Here is a 14,568-nt window from a genome sequence, read left to right as displayed (position 1 = left end):
CCCTACTTTGTGTCAGGGTGCTTTATGCTTTGTCTCATTGCAGTAAAGTGATCCTAAGTTCATCAATAGGACCAAAGGGAGGTAAAGTATTGTATGAGTACTGGGAAGTGTGGATTGGTCTCAGAGACGTAAATTAAAAGAAAGTTTGAAAGCAAATACACCTAAAAATGTAAAATAAATAGAATATAAATACAATGTTCAGTTAGGGCTTTGTGAATGAGGGTCAATGATATATTTTAGGCTTTTCTATAAACCGTTTGGTGTAAAGAAGGTTTGACCCTATGTGGGAGAAAAGACGTGTTAACTCGGTCTGCTTTTTTCTTGTTAAACTTATTTTGCCCTTCTTTTCTCTGTGTCACTAACCTCTGTAAACAAACTAACATCATTCATGGAATGTGCCATTTTACTAACCTGGATGGGTTTTTTGCCGTTTAACAATGTACTAACAGTATTAACCATCATATATTATTTGAGTAACAATTCTGTTTACAGTTTTTTAATTTCCTTTCTCCCCCCTTTTCCACAAAGCACTCAGGCATTGGACACGCTATGGTAAACAAACTAAATTGTTCGGTAGATATCATTCTAGTTGTTTCTTAGTTTGGGTTTGCCGTCTGTTTTTTTTTTTTTTTTTCTTTGATTATTTTTTTTAGACGTCATTTACAAAAAAGGGGAAATTGCGGTTGGTACTTTTCTGATTACTTTTCTATTTCCTTTTTAATTTCAAGGACTCATTCATTGGTTTTAACCCCTTTGTTTCATCTCCTGTCCATTTCTGTTTGGTCTACCTCTTTAAGAACATCATTCCTAGCCTTTAGCATCATTCTGTGTTAATAATAAAGATCCTCACCTGTCTTGCTGGCCTGATGCTCCATTACTCAGCATCTAGTAGATCCCCATTCACTTGGCATGGCATGCACTTTGACTTCATATTGCAAGTGTTGTACTGGCCATTTGTTGATGTCACATTTGGGCTGTGTGTGCCATTTCTGCTTTGGTACTGTCTTTTCATTTTTTTTCCCTGTGGCTTTTAAGTAACCATGAGCTTTTGCACACATCTGACACTTCTTTCCTAAGTGGCAAAACAAAATATTGATCAAGAAATCAGATATATTTTCTTTTTGTCACTTTGCAAACAGAAAGAAGAGAAGAATGCATGTTATATTTTTGTATAACTTATCTAGTGACTTTACAAAGAAGCATGTCCTATAAAAAGTAGCACATTTTATTTTACTTTCAAAATTTGTTATTGAAATGCTTTACCTACTCATATAAAACAATAACTTAACCTGAATAACATTTTACTAACACCATTTTTGTGTCTGCTGGAATACTTTTAAGTTGCATTAGCGGCAATACTAACACCATGAACTGATCACTAACTCTAACTCTAACTAAATAGCATTCCTTTGAAAGCTTCCCGCTAATCGAACTGGACAAAATAATGACGAAAAACAAGAAAAAAGACGATGAAAACAGACATGAAAATGGGTTTCGGAACAAATGTAAATAAGGAATTATTTGATAGTCTACTCTACACAACACAATAGCAATAGCATTGCAGTCCATAGGCTGAGCATAGTATGTTCTTCCCCTGTGTTTTTGTGATCTAGGTTACCATATCAGTTGATGGGATTCTGACCACCACAGGGTATACCCAGGAAGACTACACCATGTTAGGCTCTGATGACTTTTTCTATGTTGGAGGAAGTCCCAGCACAGCTGACCTGCCTGGATCTCCAGTCAGCAATAACTTCATGGGCTGCCTAAAGGAGGTAAACACACTTTGCGTGAACTGTAATTCTTTAGTACAGGATATGACTAGTTTCACCTTAGGACTGCACAGCCAACCCACACACTGACCCTGTCTGGTTCCTAACACTTTGCTTGAGTGTGTTTCTCAACTTTTCCTCACATTCTCTGACACAAACTTTTTCTGACACATAATTTGCTTCTGCTTCCCCCTCACACCCTGCTACACAAACACACGTATATATGAATGCACACACCCTGATGACTGGTATTCCGCTCACCCACACATGCAGAGCTCTGTCTTTGAGTGGAGATTGCCACGGGCTTCACCCAGCTCTGTCAGGTGCACTTTAGGAGAAGTGTTTGTGAGTTCACTGTGTTAAATTTTCATGAGCTGTTTCAAACACCTTACACTACACTATTGTTAGAAGTGAACTATCTCAAACTGATACCATCATTCTACACCCATCTATTGATGAAACCTCTTGTTGTTTGATGTCAGTAGTAATGGTGTTCACACAGATGACACTCGATGCAGGGTTGGGGTCAATTATAATTGTTATCACATAATTGATGATTACAATTATAGCGTAATTATAATTGTAATTTAACAAATCTGTTGCCATTGTAATTGAATTGTAATTGAGTTAAGATAATTGACTTTGTAATTGTTTTAACTTGTGTGTCTGTGTGTGGTAGACGCTGTTTGTACGGTGTGAGTGTATGTTTATTTATGTAACAGCACTTTGAGGTACATTTCTTTGTATGAAAAACGCTTTTTATAGATATTGATTGATTGACTGATACAGGTGGGAAGGGTTAGTTAGGAAATAATAGATATGTCTTATATAAACTTAAAGATGCTAAACCAACATCATACACACATAAAAAAAAAAAAAAATTGCATCATCACAACACTATACGAATAAGTTAGTAAAATTGTAATTTAACCTTAAACTATTTAACCTGTAATTGACAAGGTAATTGTTCTTTTATTTGTCTGTAATATGAAGCTGGATAATTCAAAATGTAATTGAAAAATGTAACTGACCCAAACCCTGCTTCGATGTGCTGGAAATGTATGATCAAGTATTTTATCTTCTGCAAAAGCGCAAATGTTGCTTTATAAAAAGTATCATCGTGACACATTCATTCTCAGCTGTTGTCTTGAATCCTGCATTTAACTGCTTGATGAAGCATGCATTTCTGACCCTTTTTGCATGTGAGTGCAAGCATTGGGGGTATTAGTTCTTGATAATTGGTCATTTAAAAAGTAGAAGTGTCAACAGCTAAGTTCTAAAACTTGGCGTTCTGTATCGTGAAGTTCTTTACATTGGCTTCTCTAAATGTAAATAGATAAAGGATGTTTTAGGGAAACTGTGGACCAGCTCTACAGCCATCCTTGAGGGTGCATGGGAGTTTGCCCAACTAGTCCACGTGTGTTTGTGAACCTGGAGAAGGCATTCGACCGGGTCCCTCAGGGATTCCTGTGGGGGGTCCTCCGGGAATATGGGGTATCGGACCCGCTGATTTGTTCCCTGTATGACATGAGTCAGAGCCTGGTCTGCATTGCCGGCAGTAAGTCGAATTCATTTCCAGTGAGGGTTGGACTCCATTGTCACTGATTCTGTTCATAACTTGCATGGACAGAATTTCTTGGTGCAGTCAGGACGTTGAAGGGGTCAGGTTTGGTGGCCTCAGGATTGCATCACTGCTTTTTGCACATGATGTGGTCTTGTTGGCTCCATCATGCTGTGACCTTCAACTCTCACTGGATTGGTCTCGCAGCCAAGTGTGAAGCAGCCAGGATGAGAATCAGCATCTCCAAATCCGAGTCCATGGTTCTCGACCGGAAAAAGATGGAGTGTCTTCTCCGGATTGGAGATGAGGGCCTGCCCCAAGTGGAGGAGTTTAAGTACCTTGGGGTTTTGTTCACGAGTGAGGGAAGAATGGAGCAAGAGATTGACAGGTGGATTGCATCATTGCAGACGCTGAACCAGAGTCTGCATCTATCCGTCATGGTAAAGAGGGAGATGAGCCGAAAAGCAAAGCTCTCAATTTACAGGTCGATCTATGTTCCTACCCTCACCTATGGTCATTGAGCTTTGGGTCATGACCAAAAGAACAAGATTGTGGGTACAACTGGCCGAAATGCGTTTCCTTCGTTGGGTAGCTGGGCTCTCCCTTAGAGATAGGGTGAGAAGCTCTGTCATCTGGGAGGGGCTCAGAGTCGGGCCGCTGCCCCTTCGCATTGAGAAAAGCCAGATGAGGTAGCTCAGGCACCCAATTAGGATGCCTAATGGGTAGGATCCCGAGTGAGGTGTTCAGGACACGTCCCTCCAGAAGGAGACTCCGAGGAAGACCCAAGACACGCTGGAGAGACTATGTCTCTCTGCTAGCCTGGGAACGTCTCGGGATTCCCCCCGGAAGAGCTGAATTAAGTGGCCGAGTAGAGGGAAGTCTGGGCCTTCATACTAAGGTTGTCCCCCCCGTGACCCGGCAACGGATAGGCGGAAGAAAATGGATGGATGTTTGAGGAACCAATGCGTCTGCTTTGCTTCCATTAGACTGTCCCTGCAGGGCATCTGTGGCTACACACATATTAGATTACCTCCAGAAATACGATGTGAATAAATGATGTAGACTTCTTTAATGTTGCTTTATAACTCCAAGCAATTGTTTTTAACATTAGCTATAGTGTGTTTTGTTGTCGCAATCTAAAGCACTTCAAGCAATACTACAGATAAACAATATAATGCATGTAATGGAGAATGTTCAATTATAATTTACAAATCTTCAATTCAAATGAAGTAGTTTTTTAGCTCACGCTTCCTGCTTCTTGTTGTTTATCTTTGTCAGTGTCCTACATATTGTAGTTCACCTTAAGTGCTAAGCTGTCATCCTCTGTAAGTCTCCTCAAGAGGTCTGAAGCGTTTCTTTTTAATGAGTAGCAGACTGGGTGTGGACCACATGTCCACATGCTATGTATAGCTCATTAAAAGGTCTTAGTTAACGACATGTATTTGGGCTGCTGCACATATGTGTGGACAACAAATAGAAAATTGGTTCCTACCAAGCATCTACTAGACATCTACACACTAATTTAGTCTTTATCTCATCTTAGCCTGTGATAACTATAGATGATAGGGTCACAGAATATAATGGATTGAGCTACTCGAAGATGTATCAATGCAGATCTGTAGTGTCTCCCAAGAGAAGTCGCACAGGCAAAATTTACCCTCTTTTATTTTCTTCATTAAATATTTCTTACTTACTCCTACCAGACAAATGCAAATGTCAATATCAAATGCAAGGAGCCCAATCTTTTTTTTTACTGTAAAATCTATATTCATTTTAATTCAGCTAACAAAAAGTATATATCTGACCTGTTTAGTACTCTCACAAGCCCTGTACATCACCTCATAACTTGCAGGGTAAAACAGACAATGCATTGGTCACAATCTTGCTATGTAGTGATATCATATAAGCAGTGATTCAACATTATGTAGTGTTGGTTCTGATTGATGGCATGTCCCCATGTGGCTTGTCGCAGCATTAGTGTGCAGATTCCTGTCTAAGCAGCTCCGCATGCCTGTTGATTCTGATGGTAAAAACAAACAGTGGTGCAGTAATAGCTCAGTTGTCACAATCCCTGTTTTGATGACAAATGAGTGCAGCACTACCAGTGCGGCAGCAGGCGTAGCTCAGACTGAAGCGTTATGATCCTGAAAGGCACACTTAGTTTCTAATGTAAGTAATAAACTAAAGAAAACTTTTGGTTTTAATTTGATGATTAACCTGACTGTATGGATGAGATGAAACTTTATTCTAAATAAGATAGCATAAAATATAAAATCAACACATATTGAACTAGAATATTTGCATATTGCCAGTGACGTTGCCGGTGCTGGCCCGCGTTGTCGAACACCGCATTGGCCGAGTATTAGCCTGGCATTAGCTTAGCATTAACATTAGCCTAATGGTATGTTCACACCAAACGCGTTTTGGGCATCAAATTTGTGCCTCACGCGAGTAGTTGGATGCTTGTGCTCATTGAACACAGACGCTTGTCACCAGCATTGAAAATGCTTGGGACGTGCATTGAGGGGAGGGGCTACTCTGTTGCCGGTGGTGTTCATACAATGGATGAACACCACCAAATTACTATTGCAACAACACATCATCAGTAGGGTAAAACTAACCTGTCTCACGACGGTCTAAACCCAGCTCACGTTCCCTATTACTGGGTTCATAATTCACCCAGTGACTGTGATATGGCGGGGAACATTATTGTGTTGAGAAACCTGTGTTTCAGGTGTGCCCTAGCCAAGTCATTGTCATTGTGTCCTTGGGCAAGGCACTTTACCCACTTTGCCTATTATGAATGTAGTGTGTGTGTGAGTGTTGGTGGTGGTCAGAGGGACTAATGGTTCACTATGGCAACCTCACTTCTGTCAGTCTGCCCCAGGGCAGCTGTGACTACATTAGTAGCTTACCACCACTGTGCGCGGAGTGAAAGAATAATGGACATCAATGTAAAGCGCTTTCAGTGTCTATGAAAAAAGCACTATATAAAATTCAATGCATTATTATCATTATAATCATTTGTATTCTTTTTAAATCATGTAAATCACGTTGAATTCCCGACACAAATACATCTGCCTTGCTTTAGGACAATGGATTTTTTTTATTGTGGGAGAATCCAAGAAAACTATTCTCAATTCTTGTTATTCTAAACTTAAACACACACAAAAAAACAGAAAAGCACATTCAATAGGAGAATGAAGTAAAACTAAGAGAGATGGAACCTTCCACACTTTGAAGGATCCATTCTTTCTCACACTTTGTCCTGCTCCTTCTGTTTCCTGGCCTTCTGTTTGTCCGTCATGAGGGCGAGCTCCTCCCATTCAGCGTTTTCCTTCACCAGAAGATCTATTTGCCATTGCTGGTTCTCCTTGACCTTGGTCAGAGTGAGATGTTGCTTCTGCAGTACTCCATACGTGGTCTCCATGGCGTGGATGGTAGCATCCTTTTCCTGTTTGGTAGCCTCAGCAGCGTTCCTCTCATGGAGCTTCACATCTTTGTGTAGAGCCTGTAACTGTGAGCAGACGTTCCTCAGCGTGCTCTCATGGTACGTGGTCAGAGTCTCCTTCACCATCTCCAATTCTGCTTCCATCTGAGCCACAGTGTCCATATGGTAGCGCTCCTTCTGACACAGTTCATGCTCCATGTGCTGCTTGTCAGTGTTCATCTTATGGTACACTTCCTTCAACGTCACCACGTCCTCGTCTTTTTTCTCCAGCTCTGTGGTCATCTTCATCTTCATGCGGTTGAAGTCACAGCGTCCACTCTCCAGGCGCTCCACTGCACCGTTGGCCTGTTGGAAAGCTGCCTTTAAAGAGATGATCTCCTGCTCCTTCATCTCCTCCACACCTTCTTCACCCATTCTGTGTTCATCTGAGCTTTTAGCGACCGGAAGACCTCTTTTTCTATCAGTTCTTTGTTCTCCTCCATCAGCCTCTGGTTCTCCACAATTAAAAAGTCTATCTTGCTGTTTTGTATGAAAGCTTTCATCTTTTATATCTTTGACCTCTTGTGGACCACAGATTTTAGGCAGGAAAAAAGAACAATTTTAAAATTGTTTCCTAGTTTTCAATATCAGTTCAATTCACCTCAAAAATTTTGATTTTATCCATTTTTGTGTAATTTAGTGGGAATTTTGTGAAATTGTTTGTGAGAAATTGCAAGACTTGTGGAAAAGTTCAGTTCTTTCCACAATTTGCAACTAAAAATGATATAGTGATATAAACAAAAAAATAAATAAAAGCCCTTAAAAATATTGTAGAGTTTCATCAAATTGGTTAATTTGAGATATCTACAACTGGACTTTTTGGTAATTTACGCAATACATTTTCTCTGTAAATTTTATTTTCGCCTGCGAGCCGAATTGGATGCTCTAAAGGACTAGATTTGGTCCCCAGACCCTGAGTTTGACACGATTTAGATGAAAGCCATGAAAGCTCATGTGTAACGGGATAAAATAAGAGGTCAGGAAGGACCATATAGGGCCCTATAAAATACATTTTTATTGTTTTGTCCAAATTCTGTTTTGCACATTCATTTTTTAAAATTCAGTTAAAAAATACACATAAACATAAAAATAATAATGGATGTATTTTGGTGTGACTCAGTGTGTGTACTGTGATGTTAGAGGGCTATAGAGAAGTGTGGGTGAATGGAGAATAAAGTTTGGAGTTCCTCGCTGAACACGCCGCCTCCAACTCCCATTGGCTCTACATTATCAAGAGAGTGGCTTGGCTTTATTTGCGCCTTGGCGCCTTTTCCGGACTCACCAGAGTTGCACTAGGAAGAGAGTCGCTTTCAGAGCTACGTCCATCTCTCCCGTGCCCAGTTTGACGACCTGCTGACCCGCATCGGCGCTTGCATCTCCTACCAGGACACCAACTACAGGCGCTCTATTCCAGCAGAAGAGCGTTTGTCCATCCGTCTTTAGTTAGTGTCATGGTTGGGGAACGCTTCTGATTGGTCGATGCACCGCGATATACCCCAAAAGTTCAACAATCCCAACTCCAGCGTCGGCCGCGTTGGAGGCGCCGGACGCACGTCAAAAGCGTCCACCGCATGAAAAGCTTCAAACGCACCTCACAGGAGGCGCGGGACGCGCAGCGGGACCTCCGACACTCTATAGAAGCGCGTCTACCATATATTGTGAATGTACACCTGCCGCTGTTGACGTTTTCGACGCATTTGGTGTGAATGCGCCATAACACTAGCATGAGCCTTGTATTAGAATTAGCCACGCATTTGCATTGATCTACTGTATTTATAGAAATAATCTAGCAATACCATTACCTAGCATTATCATTAGCTTAGCATTAATATTAACCGAGCATTAGAATTAGCTAGCATTAATATTAACTTAGCATTAGAATTAGCTAGCACTAACCTAGCATTAGCATAAGACTATCATCAGTATTAATCTATCAAGAGCCTTAATCTAGCATTAGCACTAACTTTAGCATTAGCACTAACTTTAGCATTAGCACTAACTTTAGCATTAGCACTGAACCTTTTGATAGTGTATTTGTCAAAATCAGACAAACTGTGTTGGATGCCTCCTGCCTCTTCACTAATTACACCACCTGATAGCTACAGGTTACATAATTACAATTTTAAATTACAAGTCTCTGTTTCACTAAAAAAAAGAAATGTAATTTCTTGGAAATAATCACATTCAATTTCTGCAAATCACTTCACTTGCAACCAATCTTCCTAAAACTTGGAAAGTTTTTTTTAAAGTTAGGATTCTAGTACGTATGTAACTGCTTATACACAGTGGATTTAACTGGGTGATAAACACAATGCTTCGTGCAAGTCCAATCCCAATGGTGATGTTCCTATTTTCAGGTGAATGCATAGTGTAACAGCACATGAAATAAATGGCTTTGGTTTACACAGCTGTAGCCCATTTAGTGTGGCTCGCTAGAAACTACTTAAACTTTTACATCACTACTACTATTGATTAAGTTTGTTTGTATTCTGTTGCTTTAATCACAAAAATAATCAATCTCAAACTTTTGTAAAGGAGTTTGTAATATCAAAGCACGCTACACCTTCTTCCATCACAAGAAGGATACAGCAGATGTTTGCACTTTCACGGCCATGCTTTTTGTGTCCTTGTATTGCATATGGTTGCAGTTTTTGGGCCTATTTTGAGAATGGGGTGAACATGTTGAGGGGATTTTGTTGTTTTTGGAAATCCTAAAATTTCTGATTTTAGAAAAAATGTTAATGAGTTTCTTAAATCGAAATCAAACGCAGGAAAACAAGGCCATCCTTGATGTCACAGCTGCTCTATGTGGTGCACTTTCATTACAGATATAGGATAATGATAGGTTTATACTGTTCAAGTTGTCTGCAAGATGGCTGAAAATTACACTGGTACTTCAGCTTGATTTATACACAATGTGCCTACAATGAAAATCTGTATTTTCCTGAACTTGATGTTGCATAAAAAGAATACAAAAGGTTTTTATCACCTAATAATACCCATCCATTTCTGCTAACACTCAATATGGTCAGGGTTATACAGGTAGAGTCGTGCAGGTTATCATCGCTGACTCATAGCACAAGGCAGGGTTACTAATCTACCACAGGGTTGAGTGCAGAGAGCATCAAATACAAAGACATTCAGTCTGCGAAGAAAGCTGAAAGGCAGTGTCTGCTTTATTTAGCAGCCTCACTGAATAATATAGTCATATCAGTCATAATATTCCTTTTACCAACATTATTAATATACAAATAATACCAAGCACCATGCAATTTTTAGTAAACCAAGTTGAATGAGTACTACGGTCTCAAATAATTGTTTAACCTTCAAATAAGAACAATTTGTGTAGGATATTTTATTTTCTAGAGTTTAAAATATTCAAATGTATTATCTACTTAACTTTATTGTAAAGGGAGGGTCTGGATACAGCTTTAACCACACTTTTACACCTCATCTGCAATAAAGAATGTAGTTTAAGGCATACGAGATAAAACTGAATAATTCTCCTTTCTTCTATTGTAATTTCAGGCCCTTTTCTATTGAACATTCTGGTGCTGTAATTGCAAATACATTTCCCACTTATTTACACTTCACTATGTCAGGTCACCCTCTGCACTTGTGCATAAGGATGCATGCAAATGGGGAATACATAATGAGCATTGGGCTGTGAGTTGTGCATTTCCTTTTGTGGCACATGGACACAACTCGTCACGCATAGGTGCAGTATGGCAAACATTAGGTATGTCGAAGCATGCAAACACTGCCAATGGTAGTTTGGCCTGAAAGGTAAAATGTCATATGGATAAGATCAGTGAAGTGTTGGTTGTTTGGTTCCTTTTGACCCATGAAAGTAAATAACATTTTATTCACATTATATCAATTGAAAATCTAGAAATAATCTAGAACCAGGGGTGAACTGGCCATCTGACATACAGAGGGGTCGTCCTCTGATCAAGAGGTTGAGGGTTCGATCCCTCTATACTGGTCTATGTGTCGAAGTGTCTTTGGGCAGACACTGAACCCCAAGTTGCTCCCAGTGGTTGACTAGCACCTTGCATTGCAGCTCTGTCCCATTGGTGTGTGAATCTGAGTGTGAATGAAGCACTTTGTGACCTCTGTCTGTGAAAGGTGGTATAAAATAAACATTACTTACTTACATACCGGGCATCATCCCGGTGGGCCATAGACCCAAACTGTACCGGTTCGGTACTCTACGTTGTATTTATTTATTTATTTTTATAATGAATGTTTTGACATGACCCATCAGAAATTCCCTCCAATGTGAGTCACAAAAATTGATAAGTGGCAAGAAAAGAGTTATAAGTGAAGAAATTGGGCAAAAAGCAATCAAGAGGGCCAAAAAAAATATGTATGTAATGGCAAAGGGTAGCTTTAATGGGCAAAATGTGGCAAAGAATGGTGAACAAGGGCAAAAATATGAAACAAAAAAGGCAAAATGTAGGGAATGAAGGAAACAAGTGGTATTTTTTGGGCAAAAGGTTGTATGAAAAGTCGCAAAAGTTATTAAAGAAAGGACGAAAAATTGGATTAAAGTGTCAAAAACACAATGAAAATGAACAAAAAAAAATAGTAGAAAAAACAAAGGGATATTTATTGGCAAAAGGTGACTCAAATCTTATAAAACTGTCAGAACTTTATGAAAAAGGGCAAAAATGGGACAAACGAAGTTGCAAAATAGCCAAAAAAAAAGGTAAAAAGAGGTTCAAAAGTTTACCCCATTTTACAGTTTTCTGGGTGAAATAATAATTAGATCTGAGACATAAAGAGCCACATGTTTTGCATCACTGACTTAATAACGGCTTTTACATGGTGTCACTGATAATGTAGTGGGTGGTCTGGACAGAAAATGCCAGGGCTGTTTTTTTGTCCCAGTTCACCCCTGTCTAGAAATGGAACATTTTTGTTGATTTTTATGTTCAAGTGAATTTGGTTTTAATGGGAGGACCTTTGGCACAAAGTGTCTGCCAATTTTTCATCAAGATGTTGTGAATGACGTGTGTTTTTGGTAGTTATTGTACTTGTGTGAGTAGGAGTAAACCTTTTTTTTAACTGTCATTTCAGGTTGTGTACAAAAACAATGACGTGCGACTCGAGCTATCCAGGCTGGCCAAACAAGGCGATCCAAAGATGAAGGTCCACGGCACTGTGGCATTCAAGTGTGAGAATGTTGCCACTTTAGATCCCATCACATTTGAAACCCCCGAGTCTTACATCATTCTCAACAAGTGGAATGCCAAGAAGACAGGCTCCATCTCTTTCGACTTCCGCACCACGGAGCCCAATGGGCTTCTTCTTTTTAGTCATGGCAAACCCAAGCAGCAACCAAAGGATTCAAAGAGCCCTCAAACTTTGAAGGTGGACTTCTTTGCCATTGAGATGCTAGACGGTCATTTATATTTGCTGCTAGACATGGGCTCAGGAACTACAAAGACCAAGGCAGTCAACAAGAAAGTCAATGACGGCGAGTGGTACCATGTGGACTTTCAAAGGGATGGACGATCAGGTAGGTTTAATCTAGATCAAATACATGACTGAGTTTCCTTTTTTTCCATATACAGTACTTTGTGGATTTTAAAGCTATGTTTCAGGGTGGTGTCTGTATAAATGTTGGTTTGTCTGTGGATGATAAACTCCTGTGTGCCATGACTCCAGTTCTATTCCCACATACTGTTCAACAGAAACCCAGTGCAGCAGCTCTGCCGTACACCCCCTGGATAAATTATTTAACAGCATCTTAAGTACTACCGTGAGGTCACAGTTAAATCTTCTGCGACAGAAAATATCCATTACTTTCCTGGGGCCGATACTACATCACCACAGTAACCAAAAAATGTTCCTGCTGTGGGAGCTCATTGTGAGCACAAACTTACATATATTTAATGTGCCAAGGTTTGGATTTTTACTAACTCAAAATAGCGGCCATTTTGCTTTGACTCCAAACACACAAAGCCACACAAATAACTTTGCCTCTTCCCCAGTGTGTCCTGTAAGTCCTGGGTTGCACTGATCTGGTCCCTGTTGATTTGCCTATCTAAGCAGCAATTTGTTAGTGTGAACTAAGAGCCAAGCCCTTGCAATGTCATGCTGCAAATTAGATACACCCCTTGACCATGTTTTCCCATGACATATTGAGAGGTGAAAATTAGATTAACTGTTTCATTACCCTTCAAAGGAAGGCTGGGTTGCAGAAAAAAGTTATACCAGATATATTGCACTCAATGCACCCATTTATGGCCTTCATAACATTACTAAAATATTTTTCGATACGTCTTTAAAAATAGACATTTTCAAGTAATTTTATGACCACTAGGGGAAGAAAGTAGGTTATGTTTAGTGTCATAACGAGGGTGCAATAGTGAACCAGACTTCACCACACTAATCTCACAAAATCAGTTAGTGTTCATTAAACTCCGAGCATCCACCCCCGCTACTCACATGATTTAGCACACGTGTGCGCACACACGCACACATTGCTCTCCCTCTCATCAAGTGTACTCTTCCTACCCTGCCCAGGTTTCCATGGAAACAGAAGGTGGTCTCTCCCAGAGCTGAGGCAGTTCCTGCACAAAGCTGTGCTGAGCTGTGCACTAATGACATTTCACCGCAACTTTCACTCATCTCCTCAATTCTAATGCATGAAAACATACACGCTGAGGTGTGAGGGACTCATAGAAGCTTTTTGCAATATCATGATGTGAACTAAAAATAAGTGAATATTAGTAAATAGCAAGACGCTGTCTTTGAAGCAGTGTTTGGTGTTTACACACCCATTAGAACTTTCACTTTAAATTTCAGTTTGATAAACAAGGATCAATGATATAACTTTATTCATTAAAGATTAGACCAAATCGTACTCACAAAGTTATTTGTAGTGTATATTAATCTGTGTGGTTTAACCTAAAGTTGCTAACTCTGATATTTTTTTCAAAAGATAAAATCATATTGTAGGCCCCATAGATTAATGAATCAAACAAAATTTACTCCAAAAAAAGGAAAATTGTTGAATTTGCTGCAAGAAAGTTTATTTTCATTGAACATTGCATTGTGGGATGTGGAGTCCCATAAACAGATGCATAGAAGTGTTTTCTTCATTTTTTGTGATTTTCTTGAGTTTTTGGACTGACATGGAAGACAGTGATTTACTTGACTTTTTTGGAATATTTCATTTCCAGTTTTATCCATAATCTCAGAATGAAGTAAAATCACTTCTTTGCACCAGTCTCTGTGACTCCACATCCCACAATGCAATACACGAAAATGTCAACAAATGGAGCGGCAATTTCAACCTTTTATGTCTTTTTTTTTTTCTGGGTAAATTATTTTCATTTTATTGATCATTGAAGCCTATACAATGGATTTATCTGATTAAAGATTAAACTAAAGCTGAAGGTATTGTAATACAAACTCCATTTCTCCAGCACACATTGAAACTCAATGAGGCGTTAAACTGTGTTTTTCGTGCAAATAGATTGAAAACTCTGCAATAGCTTTTTAAGTGTAGTTTTATATATCTATTTTCTTATTAATTATTGACACACTGAAATGTAAAAAAAAAAAAAAACTGAAGTGGAAGCATAGATCAAAAGTATTACTTTGGACAAATTGTTACGTAAAGGTCCAGTCCCCGATACATTTGTTACACATTTTAATATTTGATGGAATTAAAGTAAAACTCCAGAAACAAGTTCACTAGTCCCCGGAGAGCGTTAGACACGAAATATATG

The 14,568-nt window shown here is 39.4% G+C and overlaps 1 protein-coding gene across 28 annotated transcripts in view; it reads left to right on the top strand.

Moving 5' to 3' along the window:
* The window catches only part of LOC114476328 (neurexin-1a-like), a 294,357-nt gene that overhangs the window by 106,811 nt on the left and 172,978 nt on the right, over positions 1-14,568 (top strand). For 20 of the 28 annotated variants that reach the window (XM_028467736.1, XM_028467735.1, XM_028467721.1 and 17 more), the window contains 3 exons: positions 529-552; positions 1,614-1,775; positions 11,906-12,347. In XM_028467736.1, the coding sequence (XP_028323537.1) occupies positions 529-552; positions 1,614-1,775; positions 11,906-12,347 (628 nt within the window). The remainder of the gene's footprint in view (positions 1-528; positions 553-1,613; positions 1,776-11,905; positions 12,348-14,568) is intronic. The other 8 variants (XM_028467730.1, XM_028467729.1, XM_028467728.1 and 5 more) reach the window with 1 other exon arrangement.

This window comes from Gouania willdenowi, chromosome 15 (genome assembly GCF_900634775.1).
Source record: "Gouania willdenowi chromosome 15, fGouWil2.1, whole genome shotgun sequence".
Lineage (NCBI taxonomy): Eukaryota > Metazoa > Chordata > Actinopteri > Blenniiformes > Gobiesocidae > Gouania > Gouania willdenowi.
Note: the sequence above shows the minus strand (reverse complement) of the source record. Positions and strands in the feature narration are given on the sequence as shown.